General features: G+C 39.0%; 1 protein-coding gene across 2 annotated transcripts in view; it reads right to left on the bottom strand.

Annotated features, from left to right (window-relative positions):
- The window catches only part of IPCEF1 (interaction protein for cytohesin exchange factors 1), a 206,319-nt gene that overhangs the window by 12,412 nt on the left and 170,951 nt on the right, over window positions 1–22,956 (bottom strand). For both annotated transcript variants that reach the window (XM_008007648.3, XM_073022320.1), the window contains one exon: window positions 1,073–1,266. In XM_008007648.3, the coding sequence (XP_008005839.1) occupies window positions 1,073–1,266 (194 nt within the window). The remainder of the gene's footprint in view (window positions 1–1,072; window positions 1,267–22,956) is intronic.

Below are 22,956 nucleotides of genomic sequence, written 5' to 3'. Positions count from 1 at the left end.
TGTGAAATGGCGGCCAGTGATATCTTTTATCATCAATTAAAATGTTAATATTAAATAAGAGTGAATTTCTCTGCATTTGTATTCTCTTCATATAATTAAAATTCATTTTTCTTTTTCCATTCCAGCCTCATTTTTGCAGCCTTTTAGGGTGTTCAGATGTTCTACTGACTAACTGGGACGCCTGACTAAGAGCCACTCAGCCTGCCTTTGTAGCCTTGTCCTTTCAATTGCTGACATTTCTTCCTGGAAAATGACTCAAGTTCTTAATGCCAAAGGCCATAGACAAAACAAAATTCACTTACAGAGTTTATCAAAGCTTTTCAGATAAATCGTCTGCTAAATCAGGACTATTGGACAAAGTATCCTGGCCTCCACCTGTTCATGCTATAATCTAAATGTGAAAGCAGGACACTTTTGTTATGAAGAACCATTTCAGCTCAGGGAGGCCCTGAAAATAGCTTCAGTACTTCCTGTACACTGTCCCTTATTCCCATTGTGAAAACATCTGCTGGTCTATTACCACAGAGTGTGCACTTCCCACTGTCGGGCTCTCACAGTGCTCCTTGGCTGCAATGCCCACAGCTGACAATCACTACATCTTTGATGCAGCTGAAGTCAAGACATTTTCTTCCGGATGTAGTCCTGAAAAATGGCACCTTGCATGAATCAGATGAAAACTCGAGATCTTATTATACGACTGTTTAGTCTCACCAGTTGATGGTCTCTGTCTCTCATCAACATTTATTGAACCAGGTACTGTGCTAGGTATAAGGGTTACCAAAAAAATTATGCATGGTCCTTGTTGTCTAGAAGCTTAAAATTTGAAATTTTATATCAGAGTGAATGCAAAAATCAAGGCCTATTGTGAAAAACTGCCTTGGGCGCTACCGTGTGAATGTCCTAGTGTTTTAAGAATGTCAAGGTCATCTTACCCTATAAAGATTATATTTACTTTTACGGCCCTTCCCTGCACCCACACAAACACGCTGTGATGAGCAAGAATCTCTTTGCAGAACCAGCCATTCCTTGCCCCACATCCATAGAGTTCATCCACAATTTGAAATTTTGTTACCTTTAATGTGCTATTCAATGTTCGGATTTTGTGGAGTTTCTCGTTTATAGATGGATTTTTACACCGCTTAACAAAGGATTTTCTCAGCTCCTTTTTAGTCGAAGGCCGCCGGTCCCCAAGAGGAGATAGACTAGCTTGCTCTAACGATTTGTACAGCTTCTCCATTTCGTCATCTTCGGACACTTTTATCTCTTCTATTTGAAAAAAAAAAGAAAGAAAGAAAGAAAGAAAGCAATAACAATTAACCCAGTAAAAAAAAAATCAGAGAGAGAACATTCAATACTGTGGTCCTAAGGCATGGCCCTGCTGGCACCCTCATCTCAGACTTCTCTCCAGAACTGAAAGACAATAAATGTTTGCTGTCTAAGCCACCCAGTTTGTGACACTTTATTACTGCAGAGTCATGTTCCCTGTGAAGGCACCAGGGAAGGAGTTATTCCAAGCCTCTCTCCTGTCTTCAAATGGTTCAGATCACCTGAACTCAGGAGTTTGAGACCACCCTTGGCAACACGGTAAAACCCGTGTCTACTAAAATACAAAAAAGTAGCTGGGCGTGGTGGTGTGTGCCTGTCGTCCCAGCTACTTGGGAGACGGAGACATGAGAATCACTTGAGCCCAGGAGGTGCAGGTTGCAGTGAGCCGAGATCACACCACTGCACTCTAGCTTGGGCTACAGAGTGAGACTCTGTCACAAAATAAATAAATAAATAAAAATCAAAAAAGTGGAAAAAAAAAATATATATATATATATATAAAATCTAAACCAGGTACTGGTGAAACTCAGTGGGGGAGTGATTCATCCTGAGGCAAAATTCATCTCCATCTTTAAACCCATGCAAGTAGAAAAATATCTGCTTCTGAAATACAGAGCGTGGGACAAATAAGCCCTAGCAAATGATACCCATGCTAAAGTTTGAGAACTACTGCCCTAGATGATTGCTTAATGTCCTTCCCAGAACTGCCATTGGAGAGAAGAAACCTGTCTGTGGTCTGTGGTTTTGAGTAGAAAGTGATCATTCCTCATCTTGCCACACAGACTCCGTCTCCCTTCCTAACCACACTTTGCCAGCCTCGGCCCACATGACTGCAGTGAAGCCACTCCACCATAGGAACTACTGGGGACCATGTGGACTAGATGAGGCCAATGGCAGTTCCACCATTCTGGCCACAGTCACTGATTCAGAGATAAACATGTGTCTCTGGTCAGGCCATTTGGGGCCAAGGAGACTCAGTTCCAAGACTTTGGAGTATCAGATAAGTAATCTCTCTTTTTTCTTAAGCTGAATGTTGTGATAGTGTGAGCTGGAAGCTTCCAGGAAGCATCCCAAGAATAATGACATGGGAGCCAAAATTCTGAGACACAGATTGGATGATACCATTGGAGCCCTCTCAGCCTATGGGAGCTAATATGTTACCCATGTTAAGCTACCCCGGGTTTGCTTTTCAATCATATGCACCTGGATGGGCCTCAAATGATACAGAGGTTATTCAAAGAAAGTCTTCATCTTTTGATGTTGCTGTAATTTCTCACTAAAAATGTTAGTCTGTTATTCCTTTATTCCCGGAAAATAAGCTTGGGAAAGAAATACAATGAGATTTCTTTTTCCACCACATATTCCTTAATGTTTATATGTTTCACTTCCTGTCCAAAGAACCAGCCTGAAAGAGGACTCTATAGAAAGTATGGCATTAGAGGAAATGGAAAAACAGCCTCTCCACTGGGTAGAGAAAAGCATATAATGGTAACCTAGGAGCATCAAAACCAAGCAAACTTCACATACCTTAGAGTTTACTCCTCTATGATTAGAAATCTTTACACAAGAATTAGTTGCCCCCCATCCATCCCAGAAAGTCACCAATACACTTTCATAAAACAGAAAGCAAAGATGATGCACTCACTTCATAGTTGAGTTAAAGTGTTCGTCAGCACAGTCTCTTTTTTCTCTACCAAATCATCTCACAAAAGGGAAGAAAATACTCAAAACTACATTGGAAGACAACAAGATTTTTGGCTCAGGCCATGTGCAGACATCAAAAGCGGGTCTTTGTCAATAAGCACATGAAGAGATGCTCAATATCATCAGTCATGAGGGAAATGCAAACCAAAACCACCATGAGATGTCCCTTCAACCCCAGGGTGGCTACAATTAAAAAGACAAACAGTAAGTGTGGGTGAGGATGTGGATAAATTGGAATCCTCATACATTGCTAGTGGGAATGTAAAACAGAGCTGCTACTTTTATTTTATTTTATTTTATTTTATTTTATTTTATTTTATTTTATTTTATTGTTTAGTTTTTAAAGACAGGGTCTTGGTGTGTCACCTGGGCTGGAGAGCAGTGGCATAAGCATAGCTCATTGCAGGCTTGAACCCTTGGACTCACTAGATTCTCCTGCCTCAGCCTCCCAAGTAGCTGGGACTACAGGTGCATGCCACCATGCTCAGCTAATTGAGTTACCACTTTAGAAAATAGTTTGTCCATTTCTCAAAGTGCTAAACATGGAGTTTAGCATGTGCCCCAGCAATTCCACTCCAACATAAATACCCAAGAGAATTGAAAACATATATTCACACAAAAATTGTACATTGTTCACAACAGTATTATTCATAACAGACTAAACGTGGGAAGAGCTTAAATGTTCATCAGCTGATGAAAGGATAAATAAAATGTGGCATCTGCACGTGACAGAATAGTATTCAATAATTTAAAAAAATAAAGTACTCAATTGTCCACAATACTTCAACATGGGTGAACGCTGAAAACATTTTGCTAAGTAAAAGAAGCCAGTCACAAACAACCACATATTGTGTGATTCCATTTATATGAAATGTCCAGATTAGATGAACTCACAGAGACAGAAACTAGAATAATAATTGCCTGGGGTCTGGGAGGGGACAAGCAGGAATGGGGAATGGCAGTTAATGTGCAGGAATTTCTTTTCGTGAGGCTGAAATGTTCCAAAATTAGATTGTGATGACAGTTGCACAACTCCAAATATACTAAAAATCAATGACCTGTACACTTTCACGTGTGAATGTTATGATATGTGAGATATATCTCAATAAAGCTATAAAAAAAGTAGTCATTTATGAGATTGTCATGAGAGCTGATGCTACAAAGCAGAAATACTAAGTGTGGCCACAGTTCTGGGGTCAAACTGGAGACACTGGAAAGTCTTAAGGAAGTTAAGTGAAAAGAAATCTGACTCCTAAAGGGGGGTATTAGGATTGAGGACTTGGAGTTTTCAGTTTTAAGACACATAGTTATTTTACATGTCCTTTAAAAAAAAAAATACAGCTAACAAGGTAGCATTCTACTTAGATTAAAGCAAAAACACATAGTTTTCAATACTACAGTATTTTTGAGTTAAGGAATATATGTTGGCTGGGCATGGTGGCTCACACCTGTAATCCTAGCACTTCGGGAGGCCAAGGTGGGTGGATCACTTGAGGTCAGGAGTTCGAGACCAGCCTGGCCAACATGGCGAAACCCTGTCTCTACTTAAAAAGAAAAAATTAGCTGGGCATGGTGGTAGATGCCTGTAATCCCAGCTACTCCGGAGGCTGAGGCAGGAGACTTGCTTGAACCCCAGAAGTGAGGTTGCAGTGAGCCGAGATTGCACCACTGCACTCCAGCCTTGGGCGACAGAGTGAAACTCTGTCTCGAAAAAAACCAAACCAAACCAAAACAAAACAAAACAAAACAAAAACATCAACAAGCAAACCGAACAAGAGTATGACAAAGATAAATAGAATGGTTTCTTTACATTTCTCTGTGTTCACCAAGTAGCTACATTGTGCTACTAAAGACTGTGATAGAAAACAACTTACCAATTGAGCCACTAAAAGAAAAAAATATATTTTTGACTAAAACAATTTGTTTGTAATTATGTCACAGTAACAATGATTATCATTGCTTCCAAGATGGCTGAATAGGAACCACTCCGGTCTATAGCTCCCAGTAAAATCAATGCAGAAGACAGGTGATTTCTGCATTTCCAACTGAGGTACCTGGTTCACCTCATTGGGACTGGTTGGACAGTGGGTGCAGCCCATGGAAGGCGAGCTGAAGCAGGGTGGGGCGTCACCTCACCCGGGAAGTGCAAGGGGTTGGGGGATTTCCCTTTCCTAGCCAAGGGAAGCCATGAGTAACTGTACCTGGAGAAACGGTACACTTCTACCCAAATACTGCGCTTTTCCCATGGTCTTCACAACCAGCAGACCAGGAGATACCCTCCCATGCCTGGCTCAGCGGGTCCCACACCCATGGAGCCTTGCTCACTGCTAGCACAGCAATCTGATATCATCCTGGGATGCTGGAGCTTGGCAGGGGTAGGGGCGTTCACCATTGCTGAGGCTTGAGTAGGTGGTTCTATGCTCACATGGTAAACAAAGCAGCAGGGAAGCTTGAACTCGGTGGAGCCCACTGCAACTCAGCAAGGCCTACTGCCTCTCTAGATTCCACCTCTGGGGGCAGGCCAAATCTGAACAAAAGGCAGCAGACAACTTCTGCAGACTTAAACGTCCTTGCCTGACAGCTCTGAAGAGAGCAGTGGTTCTCCCAGCACGGCGTTTGAGCTCTGATAACGGACAGACCACCTCCTCAAGTGGGTCCCTGACCCCCATGTAGCCTGACTGGAGCCTCGCCTCCCAGAAGGGGCTGACAGACACCTCATACAAGTGGGTGCCCCTCAGGGATGAAGCTTCCAGAGGAAGGATCAGGCAGCAATACTTGCTGTTTTGCAGCCTCCGCTGGTGATACCCAGGCAAACAGGGTCTGGAGTGCACCCAAGGGCAAACTCCAACAGACCTGCAGCTAAGGGACCTATCTGTTATAAGGAAAACTAACAAACAGAAAAGAATAACATCAACATCATCAGAAAGGACAACCACACCAAAACCCCATCCATATGTCACGAACATCAAAGATCAAAGGTAGATAAAACCACAAAGATGGGGAGAAACCAGAGTGGAAAGGCTGAAAATTCCAAAAACCAGAGCGCCTCTTCTCCTCCAAAGGAACACAACTCCTCACCAGCAAGGGAACAAAACTGGGTGGAGAATGAGTTTGATGAGTTGACAGAAGTAGGCTTCAGAAAGTCGATAATAACAAACTTCTCTGAGCTAAAGGAGCATGTTATAACCCATCGCAAGGAAGCTAAAATACTTGGAAAAAGATTAGATGAATGGGTAACTAGAATAATCACTGTAGAGAAGAGTTCAATGACCTGATGGTGCTGAAAACCACAGTACAAGAACTTGGTGAAGCATACACAAGCTTCAACAGCCAATTCAATCAAGTGGAAGAAAGGATATCAGTGATTGAAGATCAAATTAATGAAATAAAGTGAGAAGACAAAATTAGAGAAAAAGAATAGAAAGAAACGAACGAAGCCTCCAAGAAATATGGGACTATGTGAAAAGACCAAATCTACATTTCATTGGTGTACCTGAAAGTGACGGGGAGAATGGAACCAAATTGGAAAACACTCTTCAGGATATTATCCAGGAGAACTTCCCCAACCTAGCAAGGCAAGTCAACATTCAAATTCAGGAAATACAGAGAACACCACAAAGATACTTCTTGAGAAGAGCAACCCTGAGACACATAACTGTGAGAGTCATCAAGGTTGAAATTAAGGAAAAAAATGTTAAGGGCAGCCAGAGAGAAAGGTTGGGTTACCCACAAAGGGAAGCCCATCAGACAAACAGTGGATCTCTCTCGGCAGAAACCCTACAAGCCAGAAGAGAGTGGAGGCCAATATTCAACATTCTTGAAGAAAAGAATTTCCAACCCAGAATTTCATGTCCAGCCAAACTAAGCTTCATAAGTGAAGGAGAAATAAAATCCTTTACAGACAAGCAAATGCTGAGAGATTTTGTCACCACCAGTCCTGCCTTATAAGAGCTCCTAAAGGAAGCACTAAACGTGGAAAGACACAACCGGTACCAGCCACTGCAAAAACATGCCAAATTGTAAAGACCATCAATGCTAGGAAGAAACTGCATCAATTAACGGGTGAAAAAAACAACTAGCATCATAATGACAGGATCAAATTCACACATAACAATACTAACCTTAAATGTAAATGGGCTAAACGTCCCAATTAAAAGACACAGACTGGAAAATTGGATAAAGAGTCAAGACCCACCAGTGTGCTGTATTCAGAGACCCACCTCACATGCAAAGACACACATAGGCTCAGAATAAAGGGATGGAGGAAGATCTACCAAGCAAATGCAAAGCAAATAAAGCAGGGGTTGCAATCCTGGTCTCTGATAAAACAGACTTTAAACCAACAAAGATCAAAAGAAACAAAGAAGGCCATTACATATGGTAAAGGGATCAATTCAACAAGAAGAGCTAAGTATCCTAAATATATAGGCATCCAAGACAGGAGCACCCAGATTCATAAAGCAAGGCCTTAGAGACCTACAAAGAGACTTAGACTCTCACACAATAATAATGGGAGACTTTACCACCCTGCAGTCAATGTTAGACAGATCAACAAGACAGAAAATTAACAAGGATATCCAGGACTTGAACTCAGCTCTGGACCAAGTAGACCTAACAGACATCTACATAACTCTCCACCCCAAATCAACAGAACATACATTCTTCTCAGCACCACATCACACTTATTCTAAAGTTGACCAAATAATTGGAAGTAAAACACTCCTCAGCAAATGTAAAAAAATAGAAATCACGACAAACTGTCTCTCAGACCCCAGTGCAATCAAATTACAATTCAGGGTTAAGAAACTCACTCAAAACTGCACAACTACACAGAAACTGAACAACCTGCTCCTGAATGACTACTGGGTACATAACGAAATGAAGGCAGAAATAAAGATGTTCTTTGAAACCAATGAGAACGAAAACACAACATACCAGAATCTCTGGGACACATTTGAAGCAGTGTTTATAGGGAAATTTACAGCACTAAATGCCCACAAGAGAAAGCAAGGAAGATCTAAAATTGACACCCTAACATCACAATTAAAAGAACCAGAGAAGTAAGAACAAACAAATTCAAAAGCTAGCAGAAGGCAGGAAATAACTAAGATCAGAGCAGAACCAGAACTGAAGGAGATAGAGACACAAAAAACCCTTCAAAAAATCAGCGAATCCAGGAGCTGTTTTTCTTGAAAAGATCAACAAAATAGATAGAATGGTAGCAACACTAATAAAGAAGAAAAGAAAGAAGAATCAAATAGACACAATAAAAAATGATAAAGGGGATATCACCACTGATCCCACAGAAATACAAACTACCATCAGAGAATACTATAAACACCTATACACAAATAAACTAGAAAGTCTAGAAGAAGTTGAGAAATTCCTGGACACATACACCCTCCCAAGCCTAAACCAGGAAGAAGTTGAATCTCTGAATAAACTAATAATAGCTTCTGAAAATTGAGGCAATAATTAATAGCCTACCAACCAAAAAAAGTCCAAGACCAGACAGATTCACAGCCGAATTCTACCAGAGGTACAAAGAGGAGTTGGTACCATTCCTTCTGAAACTATTCCAATCAACAGAAAAAGAGGGAATCCTCCCAAACTCATTTTATGAGGCCAGCATCATCATGATACCAAAGCCTGGCAAAGACACAACAAAAAAAGAGAATTTTAGGCCAATATCCCCAAAGAACATTGATGTGAAAATTCTCAATAAAATACTGACAAACCGAATCCAGCAGCACATCAAAAAGCTTATCCACCATGATCAAATGGGCTTCATCCCTGGGATGCAAGGCTGCTTCAATGTATGCAAATCAGTAGACATAATCCATCACATAAACAGAACCAATGACAAAAACTACATGATTATCTCAATAGATGCAGAAAAGTCCTTCGACAAAAATCAACAGCCTGTCATGCTACAAACTCTCAATAAACTAGGTATTGATAGAATGTATCTGAAAATAATAAGAGCTATTTATGACAAACCCACAGCCAATATCATACTGAATGGGCAAAAATTGGAAGCATTCCCTTAGAAAACTGGCATAAGACAAGGATGCCCTCTCTCACCACTCCTATTCAACATAGTAATGGAAGTTCTGGCCTGGACAATCAGGCAAGAGAAAGAAATAAGGTGTATTCAATTATGAAAAGAGGAGGTCAAATTGTCTGTTTGCAGATGACATGATTGTATATTTAGAAAACCCCATTATCTCAGCCCAAAGTCTCCTTAAGCTGATAAGCAACTTCAGCAAAGTCTCAGGATACAAAATCAATGTGCAAAAATCACAAGCATTCCTATACACCAATAACAGACAGAGAGCAAAATCATGAGTGAACTCCCATTCACAATTGCTACAAAGAGAATAAATACCTAGGAATCCAACTTACAAGGGACGTGAAGGACCTCTTCAAGGAGAACTACAAACCACTACTCAGTGAAATAAAAGAAGACACAAACAAACAGAAGAACATTCCATGCTCATGGATAGGAAGAATCAATATCATGAAAATGGTCATACTGCCCAAGGTAATTTATAGATTCAATGCTATCCCCATCCCCATCAAGCTACCACTGAGCTTCTTCACAGAATTGGAAAAAACTACTTTAAATTTCATATGGAACCAAAAAGGATCCTGCATAACCAAGACAATCCTAAACAAAAAGAACAAAGCTGGAGGCATCACACTACCTGACTTCAAACTATACTACAAGGCCACAATAACCAAAACAGCATGGTACTGGTACCAAAACAGACATATAGACCAATGGAACAGAACAGAGGACTCAGAAATAACACCACACACCCACAACCATCTGATCTTTGAGAAACCTGACAAAAACAAACAACGGGGAAAGGATTCCCTATTTAATAAATGGTGCTGGGAAAACTGGCTAGCCATATGCACAAAGCTGAAACTGGATTGCTTCCTTACACCTTATACAAAAATTAACGCAAGATGGATTAAAGACTTAAACATAAGACCTAAAATCATAAAAACCCTAGAAGAAAACCTAGGCAATACCATTCAGGACATAGACATGGGCAAAGACTTCATAACTAAACATCGAAAGCAATGGCAACAAAAACCAAAACTGACAAATGGGATCTAATTAAACTAAAGAGCTTCTGCACAGCCAAAGAAACTATCATCGAAGTGAATGGGCAACCTACAGAATGAGAGAAAATCTTTGCAATCTATCCATCTGGCAAAGGGCTAATATCCAGAATCTACAAAGAATTTAAACAAATTTACAAGAGAAAAACAACCCCATCAAAAAGTGGGCAAAGGATATGAACAGACTCTTCTCAAAAGAAGACATTTATGCAGCCAACAGACATAGAAAAATGCTCCTTATCACTCGTCATCAGAGAAATGCAAATCAAAACCACAATGAGATACCATCTCACGCCAGTTAGAATGGTGATCATTAAAAAGTCAGGAAACAACAGATGCTGGAGAGGATGTGCAGAAATAGGAACACTTTTACACTGTTGGTGGGAGTGTAAATTAGTTCAACCATTGTGGAAGACAGTGTGGCAACTCCTCAAGGATCTAGAACTAGAAATACCATTCAAGCCAGCAATCCCATTACTGGGTATATACCCAAAGGATTATAAATCATGCCACTATAAAGACACATGCACACATATGTTTATTGTGGCATTATTCACAATAGCAAAGACTTGTAACCAACCCAAATGTCCATCAATAATAGACTGGATAAAGAAAATGTGGCACATATTCACCATGGAATACTATGTAGCCATAAAAAAGGATGAGTTCATATCCTTTACAGGGACATAGATAAAGCTGGAAACCATCATTCTCAGCAAAATATCACAAGGACAGAAAACCAAATACTGCATGTTCTCACTCATAAATGGGAGTTGAACAATGAGGACACATGGACACAGGAAGAGGAACATCACACACCGGGGCCTGTTGGTAGGTGGGGGACTGGGGGAGGGGTGGCATTAGGAGAAATACCTAATGTAAACGACAAGTTGATGGGTGCAGCAAACTAACATGGCACATGTATACCTATGTAACAAACCTGCATGTCATGCACATGTACCCTAGAACTTAAAGTGTAATAATAAAAAAATTATTACATTAAAATCACATATCTGATTCAATACCTATTAAATCAGTAAAGATGAAAATAACTTTAGAATCTTGGGATAGCATGGCATATAATATATTCCCTATGTGAAAAATAAATGGAACTTCCTTTTGGATAGTTTTATCATTATTTAATGTATTTACATGAAGATATATGATCTTTATGTTAAAAATATCAAAGGGTATCTTCCTCCCCCTCTTCCATTTCTTTTTCTAACTTAAACTTTGGGTTGGGCAGCTATGTACATATAAATATAACTTGATCTTCTAATAAATAACTAAACTTTAAAATTAACAAACAGATAAAGTGAACCTGTTGCGGTAACCAGACATGAAAACAGAATTCATCCAAAATTTCATATATTATGTTCGAAAAAACGAACATCTTCTATTTAAATTCATCCAAAAATGAGATGATGGCAAGAAGTATGTATGTTCAGATAGGATTAAAGCTGTTCAAGAAATGAGGAAAAAATGAAAGGCAAATTATCACTCAGCTTCCTGCCTCTCAGCCATCCCTCTCTCCTCAGAGAAAGCCTGGAACTGAAAGACTGGGTGTCTGACCCCTAATAACCTGATTCCAGAATCACCCACAAGCATAAAACAGTAAAAATAATAAATGCTGGTGTTAGGAGTCAAGAAAATACCCTTATTGGCTGTTTTGTGTGTCACAATCTAAGAGGTCTACAACATATCACTAAGTACTTAGGGGATGCACCTGTGCCCCAGGTCCACGACTCAGTCAGGGACATTATATTGTTTTAATTGTTGCTAATGGCTGGTGCTTAGATCTTCACAGGGCCATAAAATGAACATCCAATTATAATGGAAGCAGGTGATAAGTAGGATCATAGGACAAAAACAGACCCAAAAGGTACAAGTGCAAAACAAAACACAGCTTGTACCTGACCCCAAAGCAAATGTGAGAATCCTTCTCAATTGCTATACTGAGACTACAGCAGGCTTGTCAAACCTTTCTGGCTTCCCTTGTACCTCCTAAGAGGCTTCTCAGTAAAGCAGTATTTTTAAAATTTCCCTTTTGTTTTTTATATATTTTTCTAAATTAGAATTTCATAGTAGAAAACACTACATTATTTCTCTGATCTTACAAGGTCATAAAGAGCGAAGAAAACAGATCGGCAGAAAAGATCACTTGTCTCTCTCCCATTGGAGACAGGAGCCAAATTAATTATTTCCACTCCCCTTATCTTCTGAAGCAAAATAAATGAATTTTGTCTGACAGTCAAGTGTTTCCAATGCAATTTTTATCCTTCCTTTCTAGTGTATATTTTAGTCTTCCTACATAAAACAGTAGGACTTTGATTCTGCCACAGAAGACACTTTAAATCCATCTTACCTCACCTCACACATGTTTTGTCAAGGAAGATGAAAACTATTTTTATTTTATGGATAAGAAAAATAAAGACTCCAGAAAAACAGTAAGTGATCTTTTCAAAATGCAAATTAGTGATGGAGTTAAGAATAAATGTTCACTTTCACACCGTGCAGAACTATGCCCTTCTAGAGCAGTCCTCTCAAACTTTAACAGGCACTCACCTAGGAATCTTGTTAAAATGTAGATTCCATTTGAGTTCATCTGGGATGGTGCCGAGATTGTAAATTTTTAACAAGCTCCTAAGTGATGCTGGAATTGCTGGTCCATGAACCATACTTGAGTAGCAAGGCCAGTCTGTTAGCAATTTTTTATGCAACGCTAGCCTCAGGTCATTGGAAGAGAAAGCGACTAGAGTTACAACTAGCATACTGAGATTTGTCCATAAAGCAGCACTCTGTACTATATCTTAATTAAAAAACCAGAACACAGAATGAAAGAAAATTTGGCTTTGCTCAAAGGAATATGTCCAAAATCCCTGCTTAAAAGTGTCAGTGCCTCATATGTTGAGTTGGTAGGAATGTGGGTTAATGTCAGCGACCCTTCACATTTGTTACACTAACTTAGAATGTCTCAAGGGGTCAGACTCCTAAACTTTCTTTAAACATAGGTCAGCTATCTAACTAGTTAGACTCAAGAAAGGAGATATATATATATACACACATATATACACACACACAATATATATATACATATATATATACTGAGCTAGTTTAACAACAAAACAACAACAAAACAAAACAACAACAACATATATATATATATTATATATATATAAATATAAATATATATATATATATATATATTTTAAACAAGATCCTTCTTGGTGACATTAGCAAATGAGACAAAACAACATTTTTAACCAACAGTTAGAAGTTCACTTCTTTCCAAGATCGTGCCAAATGAATGTGCCGCTCCCTTCTCCTCCTCCTCCATACCCCAGTCTATTGTCTGCTCTGACAGCACAGGCATGCCCCAGTAGGCCCGGAATTTGGCTGTCAAGAACACTGTATGCAGATTATCTCTTTAAATGCTATATTTTCAACTTTGCCTCCCCCACTATATTATTTTTGGTCTTTCCTTGTGCTTTCTAGAATGTGGCTGTTTATTTTCTACTCAGAACCTAAACGCTGGATTCAGAAGACAGGAGGGGAATTCATATGCCATATTTCCTATCAGAAATTTGAAAGGAAATTTGTTTCAGATTAGGAAAGTCTAAATGATGTTCCAGGGAAGATAATTTTAGTTCCCCAACATGCAACACTTGGAAAAGTTTAGGTAGAAAACAGCATTTCCTGTTCATATGCAATGTTCTAAGTGCCTGAGAAAGAAAAGACCGTGGAAGGCACTTGTCACTAAGAGCAGAAAAAACTATATAGTCATTTGGGTATTTTGCATACACTTTAAGGCTTTACAAATGTTATTTAATATAGCACCTAATGCCAAAAGATCAGAAGAATTGTATAGGCTTCCTCCAATTAGTAAATTTGACAACTCTACAACATAGCAAAAGATTTGAAATCATAATGATAGATTTAAATTATTTAATTAAGAAAAAAAATCTAGATAACTCATTTTAGTAGTGAGGACACTACTGACCAACAACATTGGCATAGTACAATTTGAGAGAGAAATCTATTTTTGCTGCTGTTGGGTAGAGATAACGATCATACATTGAGTTTTTACTATGTGACATGCACTGTGTTAATTCTTAGACCAACATTATTTCATTATCTTTTAACACTTCTATGAGAAAAGTATTAACCCTGATATAAAAGGCAGGATATCAAGACATAGAAAGATTAAAACTCTTTCACCAAATTCACAAAGAAACAAACCTAGGTTCTGACTCCAAAGCTCGTTTTCTTAAATACTATGCTATAAATTTACAAAGCTATACTATGGCTATGAATATATATTTGATGCATTCTTTTGAATAAAACTCAATGAAGACTATATATTTCCAATCAGGCAATATATAGTCCCTGAGATGGTAGTTGACTGAACTGGACAGACCAAGGCTCAGATCCCTGCTTGAACTACTGCATCTTCAAAGGAGGCAATCCCCACCCAGAGCCTCTGCTGCTGAGGTGCCCAGGTTTTGTACCTCAAATTCTGTCTCCACAAGGCCACAGGGCACGAGACCTGAGAGCAGAAAATTGATAAGCCAGCCAGCAATCTAGGACACAAACCACAAAATCAGATTACCTTCTTGGGGCCTTGAACTGGACACTTGGGGATCATGAACCAGTTGAATCAAAAGCAGAAGGTAATAATCATAAATGCATGTGTACAAGACTGCAACCATGTATTAAACAGAGCTATGAGTGCTCAGAAGAAGAGAATGTCAAGTTGGGAGAACACTCTAGTTGGGAAAGGTGAGGTGATTTTAAAAGATGGCAAGTTTGTAACAAACCTGCACATCCTGTGCATGTATCCCAGAACTTAAATTAAATTAAATTTTTTTAAAAAGATGGCAGATAAAATAAATTCCATGAGAAACTAAACATATTAAGAGAGAGAGAGAGAAAAAACACCCAGGTATAAAGCTAATGTTTTTACTTGTGCTCTCATGAATCTGAGACAATAGTAGTTTCACTTTGATTTCCCTCATTTTCCTCTATTTGTTTTACCTTCTCTGCCAGAGTCATATACGTATCTTCTCTCATGTGTTCGATGTTTCTATTAAGACAGCTCAAGACTCTTTTACTGTATTATTGCTTTTATTGATAAGAACAAACCTAGTCTATTGGGTGATCTTTAATGGTTGTTTTGTTGTTGTTATTACTGAATCTCGAGGCAATCGTTTCCTGAAATAATCTTAAGTTGACTCCATTGCTCAACTATCTGATTAAGTAGCTTTATATTCTTAAAACAAATATTTCATTTGTTTTTAAATTTTACTCTTCCAAATATATGAGCACCCAGGATAAGGCAAGATATTTAAAGTAGACATAAAATTACTACATTTGCTCATATGCTAAGAAAGCAGAAAACGTTGGTGTGCATACAAAAAAGATACTTGATCTTTTTTTCTCTTTTTAAAATACGTTAATGAGGTAGAGGCTGAATGAGAACAAAATGGTAGCAGTGGGTGGGAAGCTGGAAAATCACCTAAATTCTAGGATACGAATCCAATGCATTGTAGATAAACATGTCAGCTGTGGCCCCCAAACCCACTGGATCCATCAACCATGTGGATCCATGATGGGGACAAGTGAATAAAAGGGCAAAAATGAAAATTTTAGAAAAAGGAAAGGGATGAGGCTGGGGACACTTCAGGCCAAGAACTGAGAGGAAAGAGAAAGGAAGAAGTTAGCTTATCTCAGTTTCACTGGGCAGAATATGAAGGTTGGAACAGATAAATGCCATTATCTTTTTTTTTCTTTCTTTTTTTTTTTTTTTTTTTTGAGACGGAGTCTCGCTCTGTCGCCCAGGCTGGAGTGCAGTGGCCGGATCTCAGCTCACTGCAAGCTCCGCCTCCCGGGTTTACGCCATTCTCCTGCCTCAGCCTCCCGAGTAGCTGGGACTACAGACGCTCGCCACCTCGCCCGGCTATTTTTTTGTATTTTTTACTAGAGACGGGGTTTCACCGGGTTAGCCAGGATGGTCTTGATCTCCTGACCTCGTGATCCGCCCGTCTCGGCCTCCCAAAGCGCTGGGATTACAGGCTTGAGCCACCGCGCCCGGCCTCTTTCTTTTTTTTGAGACAGAGTCTCGCTCTGTTGCCCAGGTTGGAGTACAGAGGTGTGATCTCAGTTCACTGCAACCACTGCCTGCTTGATTCAAGTTACTATCCTGCCTCAGCTTCCCGAGTAGCTGGGACTACAGGTGCCTGCCACCACACCCAGCTAATTTTTTGTATTTTTAGTAGAGATGGGGTTTCACCATGTTAGCCAGGATGGTCTCGATCTCCTGACCTCATGATCCGCCCACCTCAGCCTCCCAAAGTGCTGGGATTACAGGCATGAGCCACCGCGCCCAGCTGCCCTTATCTTTTCAAGATGGCACTCTCATTCCCTTACTGCTATGACTATTATCTACTGCAATCTATGCACTTGCATAACATGACCTAACTAGTTAGATATACCATATTCATGGATGACTTAATGCTTTAAAGGTAGTACTTCTTGCCAAATTAATCTAAACATTTGAGAAATTTTTGACCAAAATCCAAAAATTATATTCTAAATGCAACCTGAAAATTAAATTCACAAGATTACCTGAATGATCATGCCAAGGAGAGGTACACTCTACAGAATACCAAAGAATGCTATAAAGTTAGATTCTAACTACCATACTGACAAAGTGATAAAAGGAAAGATTGGGCCGGGTGATGGCTTACACTTGTAATCCCAGCATTTTTGAGGCTGAGGCAGTCAGATCAGTTGAGGTCAGCAGTTTGAGACCAGCCTGGCCAACATGGTGAAACCCCATCTCTACCAAAAATACAAAAATTAGCCAGGTGTCGTGGCACGCCTCTAGCTACTTAGGAGGCTGAGGTGGGAGAATCACTTGAACCCGGGAGGCAGAGGTTACAGTGAAAAGAGGTCATGCCACTGCACTCCAGCCTGGCTAACAAAATGAGACCCTGTCTCAAAAAAAAAAAAAAAACAGGAAAAGAAAAAAATTGTTTTGAGCTCAGAACATTTAAGCAAATTTCAAGTATACAATGTAGTATTGCTGACTCTCTAGTGATTATGCTGTATATTCAATCCCCTGAGTATATTCATTTTATAGCTGAAAGCTGATACAGCTGCTGTTGTCGCTTTTTTTAAGGGAAAGTTTTCAGTGTATCTCAACATTTGAAGAATTGCTTGGTCCAAGGGCAAGTACACTTCAAATGTTGAAGTACACTGAAAACTTTCTCTTAAAAAAAAAAATAGCTGTATCAGCTATCTCCAAAAATAATAGCACTGGTATATAAACTGATACATATTAGAATGTTTACTGTAACACTCTGTAATAATAAAAAATTGGGAATCACCTAAATTTCCATCTTTTGGAGAATTAATAATACTACTATACTAGCAGTAGTATAATATTCACACCACAGAAAATGATGTAGTTATCAAAAATAACAAGGTAGAGCTGCATGTACTAATGTGGAAGGTTTATGTGGAAAAGCAAACAGGCTACAGATGGATATTTATCACATAATTCTATTTACATTTTTTAAAAAAGACCAATGGTATGTGTGTGTGTGCATGTGTGTGTATCTGCATTGGTACATAGAAAAAATACACTCCAAATGTTAACCAGAATGCAAGATCCAGGACACAAAAATTGTAGGCATAGTGCCTAGAACAGTTATTACCAAATAATAAAAGTACAATATTTTTTTGAATGAATGAATAGTAATTTTACTGATAAAGATATGGTAGCATTGGGAAAATGGTGGTAAAGGAAATCTTTATTTGTTCTTGGTATCTTTCTAGATTGTTTGAGATTTTATCAAGTATGTTATAATACTTTTGTGATTAAAACTTAAATACAGATAAAAATAAACTCTTGCCTACCCCCTTCAGATAATGTTATGATGTGTCACAAGAAACAAACACAGTTCTTGGTAATAAAACAAAATTATTTGTAAAGTACTACCAGGGCCAGACTGCCTGCATATAGCCCTTTTTCCTAAAAAGTAAAAAATCATCCTAAAGATTGCAGATTTCTGATCCTGCTACATGGCATGACTAGCTAGTCCTTCAGGTTAAAAAATATATTCATTGGTGATAAAGAGACATACTGAATATTATTGTCCCCTGAGCCTCTTATCATGATATACTCAGCTGTATTTGAAAGCATTTTGAGAAAACAGAGCCTAGCAAGGGGTCTCATGCCAATGGGTCCTGCCAAGGAGGAGGGTCTTCTGTATTTCCAGGGAGCAGCTATAGACATGGAGCTTAATGACTGCCTAGGTATTCAAACTTCCAAGGCACACTTCATTGCAAATAGGAGGACATTCACAATGTACTTTTCAAATATTTAGAAAATATTTCTAACAGGTACTTTGTAATTTTTAATGGCAAAAAGTTAGAGTTTAGATTGTGACTGTTCATAACTGCCACGTCTTGCCCTCAAACTTTACAAATCAGTTCAGTGTTACTTTACATAGTTAAAGGTCTAGTTTGTATGGCTGATATAATACATGATAAGTAAGTAAATATGGTCGTAAAATTGCTATAGATTTGGCTTTGATTTTAACACAAAATATGCCATAGGCTTATTACACATATTTGGTGTCAAGTTCTGTATTGTGATTACTTCAATTCCTCAACAGTCAACTTTTAATCCAGGGGTGTCCAATCTTTCGGCCTCCCTCGGCCACATTAGAAGAAGAAGAATTGTCTTGGGCTACACATAAAATACACTAACAATAGCTGATCGGCTAAAAAGAAAGAAAATCACAAAAAATTCTCATAATGTTTTAAGAAAGTTGATGAATTTGTGTTGGGCCACATTCAAAGGTGTCCTGAGCCGCAAGTTGGATAAACTTGTTTAATCTTGGCTTTTTGCTAAAAGCTAAAAGCATTTGGCTAACTGATACCTTTCCTGACTTAGCCCCCAGAATAACTACCCTTTTGGTTCCCCTTCTCCCTTAACAGGGGTGAAGTTTTGCTTGTATTCTTTGCAGTCTATCAATGTTGGAGCACCCCAGAGCTCAGATCTGATTTTTGTTGTTGTTGTTGTTGTTGTTGTTGTTTTGAGACAGAGTCTTGCTCTGTTGCCCAAGCTGGAGTGCAGTGGTGCGATCTCAACTCACTGCAAGCTCTGCCTCCCGGGTTCACGCCATTCTCCTGCCTCAGCCTCCCGAGTAGCTGGGACTACAGGCGCCCGCCACCTCGCCCGGCTAATCTTTTGTATTTTTAGTAGAGACGGGATTTCACCGTGTTAGCCAGGATGGTCTCGATCTCCTGACCTCGTGATCCACCCGCCTCAGCCTCCCAAAGTGCTGGGATTACAGGCGTGAGCCACTGCGCCCGGCCAGAACTGACTTCTTCCTTCTCTGTACTCTCTCTCCCCAGGTGATCTCAATTAGTACCAATTCTTCAAATACAACTATATGCTGAAGATCACCCATTTTTAAATCTTCAAGCCCTCCACTGAAGTCCAGACTCACATATCCACACAGACTTGACTTCTCTGCCTGGATTTCAAATTCAACTTCAAATTTTTGATTTATATCTCCAAATGGTAGGTCTTTTCCATCTCATGATATGACAACTCTATTCTTTTATTCATTCATGCTGAAAGTCTTGAAATCATCTTTGACTTGTCTTTTTCTTTCAAACCTCATGTCAGCAAATTCCATTGTCCCACTATAAAATATACACAGCGTCTGACCGCTTTCCATCTCAACCTAGTGTTTTCTTCCTAGCAACTCCCATCACCTCCACCTGAACACAGGCAGCAGTCACCTCGTCTAGCATCCTGCTTTCACAGATGCTCCCTCATGTCTGTGCATGGAGGCAGAGCAGCTCTTTCCAAACTTCAGTGAGATGGCATTGCTCCTCCCTGCAGCCTCCCTGCAGAGGGAACCCTGCAGCCGCTTCCCCTCCCACTTTGAGCAGAACCCAGAGTGCTCACCTGCCTACATGGCCCTATGTGATGGGATCACTGCCCACCTCTTGCACCTCTGCTCCTGGCCACACGCCCTCCACTCTATGCACTCCACACTGCGTCTTCCTGCTGCTAGTCTTCAATCACCTCCAGCACTGTCGGACTGCCCTTGGTGTGCTTTTTGCCTGGAAAACTCTTCCCCGAATATTAATTTAGTTCGCCCTCTCCCCTCCATAGTTTTCTGGTCAAATATCGACTTATGAGAGAGACTTTCCAGGACCACCAATGTAACATCACACACCCCACCCCATACCCCACCTCTGTCCAGTCTCTCTCTAACCCCCTTGCCCTGCCTCTTGTAAAAAAAAAAAAAAAAAAAAAAAAAAGCATGGCTTTTAACAACCACTGAATCTATCACACGTGCTGTTTCCTACTGTTTCCCTACCAGTCTCTCCCCTCAGTGTTAGCTCTATGGGACTGTTTATTTTGGCTTTTGCTTGCTTTTTGCCCAGCTCATGGCATGGTGCTTGGCATATAAAAAGCACTTGACAAATATTGTTGAATGAATGGAGTTCCCACATCCAGTGACATCATAATAGTATTTACATGCTTCTATTTCTAGCGTTAGGTGGGTGACCTGTACTACTCCACCAGTAGTTATTGAAAAACATGTAACATTATGATTGTCGAAGGAGAGAAATGATCTTAGTTATATGTGGCTTGGCTCACATCATGTCTAACTCAACCCTGTGTCTTGCTGATTACTCAGAATTATTCTTAGGTATTAAGTTGATTAGAATCTCAGGCTGTGGAGTCAAACAGAACTGCGTTTCAGATACAACTTTCACACTTACTAGTAACATGACTGTTTTAAGCAATTTACTTAATCAGTTTAAGCCCCAGTAAAATAGAGATATTTTTCTTCTTCCATAAAATAGAGGTGATGAAAAAGTACCTACTTCTAACTTGGTGGTAGAAGTGATGAAAAAGTACCTACTTCCGACATGGTGGTAGACTAGGAACACAGAAACCTTTCTGTCTGAGATCAAGCAACCACAAAAATGCCCATAATCGCTATTTCTATCAGCATTGTACTTTGGATCTACCCAAAACAAGAAAAATAAGTTAAAGATATAGTGTTTGGAAAGGAAAAAAGCAAAACCATTATCATTTGTAGAAATATGATCATATACACAAAAAAATTAGGATAATTACTAGAATTAAAATGAGAATTTAGAAAGCTTGATTCTTAAAAACGCATTTTAAAACCTAATTGCATTCACCAGCAATAGTTATAAAATGAAAAAGAGAAAAATTGATTTTAAAAATAGCATTTAAAAATATGATATATATAGCACTAAATCTAACAAATATTTTCAAGACTTTTAATAGAAAATATAAATTGTGAAATTTTATTATAAGATGCAAGAAAGACAAGTAAATGGAGAGAGTTAAAGAGACCAATTTCATGTACTGGAAAATTTTAGACTATAACAATTTCTGTTTCCCCCAGATTGAATCTAAAAATGTAACCGAATTCACGCCAAAGTCCCACAGACTGTGTGTCTGCATGCATGTGTATGTGTGTGTATATGTGGGTAATTTCACAGGCGATTCTAAAAGGTATATGGAGGTTAAAATGGTCAAGAGTATCCTAAACACCCTTTAAAAAAAGAACAAAGCAGGAAAACACGTGTTGCCAGATTTTAAAACTTATTTTGTAAAAAGAATGGTATGAGCCAGGGTAGAAAAAATAGCCCACTGGAGACTTACGTGGATGTTTGGGAGAAAAATGGCATGTACAGAAATGATACTAGGAAAATTATATGTGCATATGGAGTAAGATGATTTTGTATCTCATTCATGGAACACATCAAAATAATTCCAAGTGGACTAAAGTTTATAAAATATGGAAGAATATCTTTAAGATACCAGTGTAGGGAGAAATTTCTTAATCAATACCATAAAAAGCATTTAACCATAAAGGAAAGGATAGATAATTTTAATCACCTTAAAACTGAGTTCTACTTATTAAAAGATACTACTTTACAAGAAAAGTGAAGTAAAAAAGTAGAAAATATATTTGCAATATGTTAAACTGACAATGAAGGAGTATCCAGAATGTATACATTCCTAGAAATCCATTGGAAAAACAAAAATACACCTATGGGTAAAAAAGTGAAATAAACACTCCTAGATGTGCTAATCTATAATCAAGATTACCACCTGCCAAGTTTGCAAAGATTTAGAAACTCAACTTTACCAGTGAGGATGTGGGGCTTTGAGAGCGCGCACCTATGCTGAAGAGATGTATTTTGGTGGAACCAATTTATACAGCAATTTCATCTAGTAAAGTTGAAGACAGGCATACATCATGGCCATCAATTCCATTTCCAGGTATATACCCGTAGAGAAATGCAGGCATATGTGGACCAAAATAGATATGTAAGAATTTTCATTAAGAACATTTAAAGACAAGCCAGAGACTGAAAGAAAATATTTCCAAAACACACAAACAAAAGACTTTATAATAGAGAGACGATAGCAAATAACAATGTAGTATATAGTTCAAGATAGCTAGAAGAGAAGATTTTGAATGCGGTTACCACAAATAAATAATAAATGCTTACAGTGATGGATATGGTATTACCCAGATTTGATAATTATACTAGTATAATGAATATATTCATGCATTGAAACATCACACTGGGCCGGGTATGATGGCTGACGCCTGTAATCCCAGCATTTTGGGAGGCCGAGGTGAGTGGATCACCTGAGGTCAGGAGTTTGAGTCCAGTATGGCCAACATGGTGAAACCCTGTCTCTACTAA

The sequence above is a fragment of the Chlorocebus sabaeus genome, chromosome 13 (genome assembly GCF_047675955.1).
Source record: "Chlorocebus sabaeus isolate Y175 chromosome 13, mChlSab1.0.hap1, whole genome shotgun sequence".
NCBI lineage: Eukaryota > Metazoa > Chordata > Mammalia > Primates > Cercopithecidae > Chlorocebus > Chlorocebus sabaeus.
Note: the sequence above shows the minus strand (reverse complement) of the source record. Positions and strands in the feature narration are given on the sequence as shown.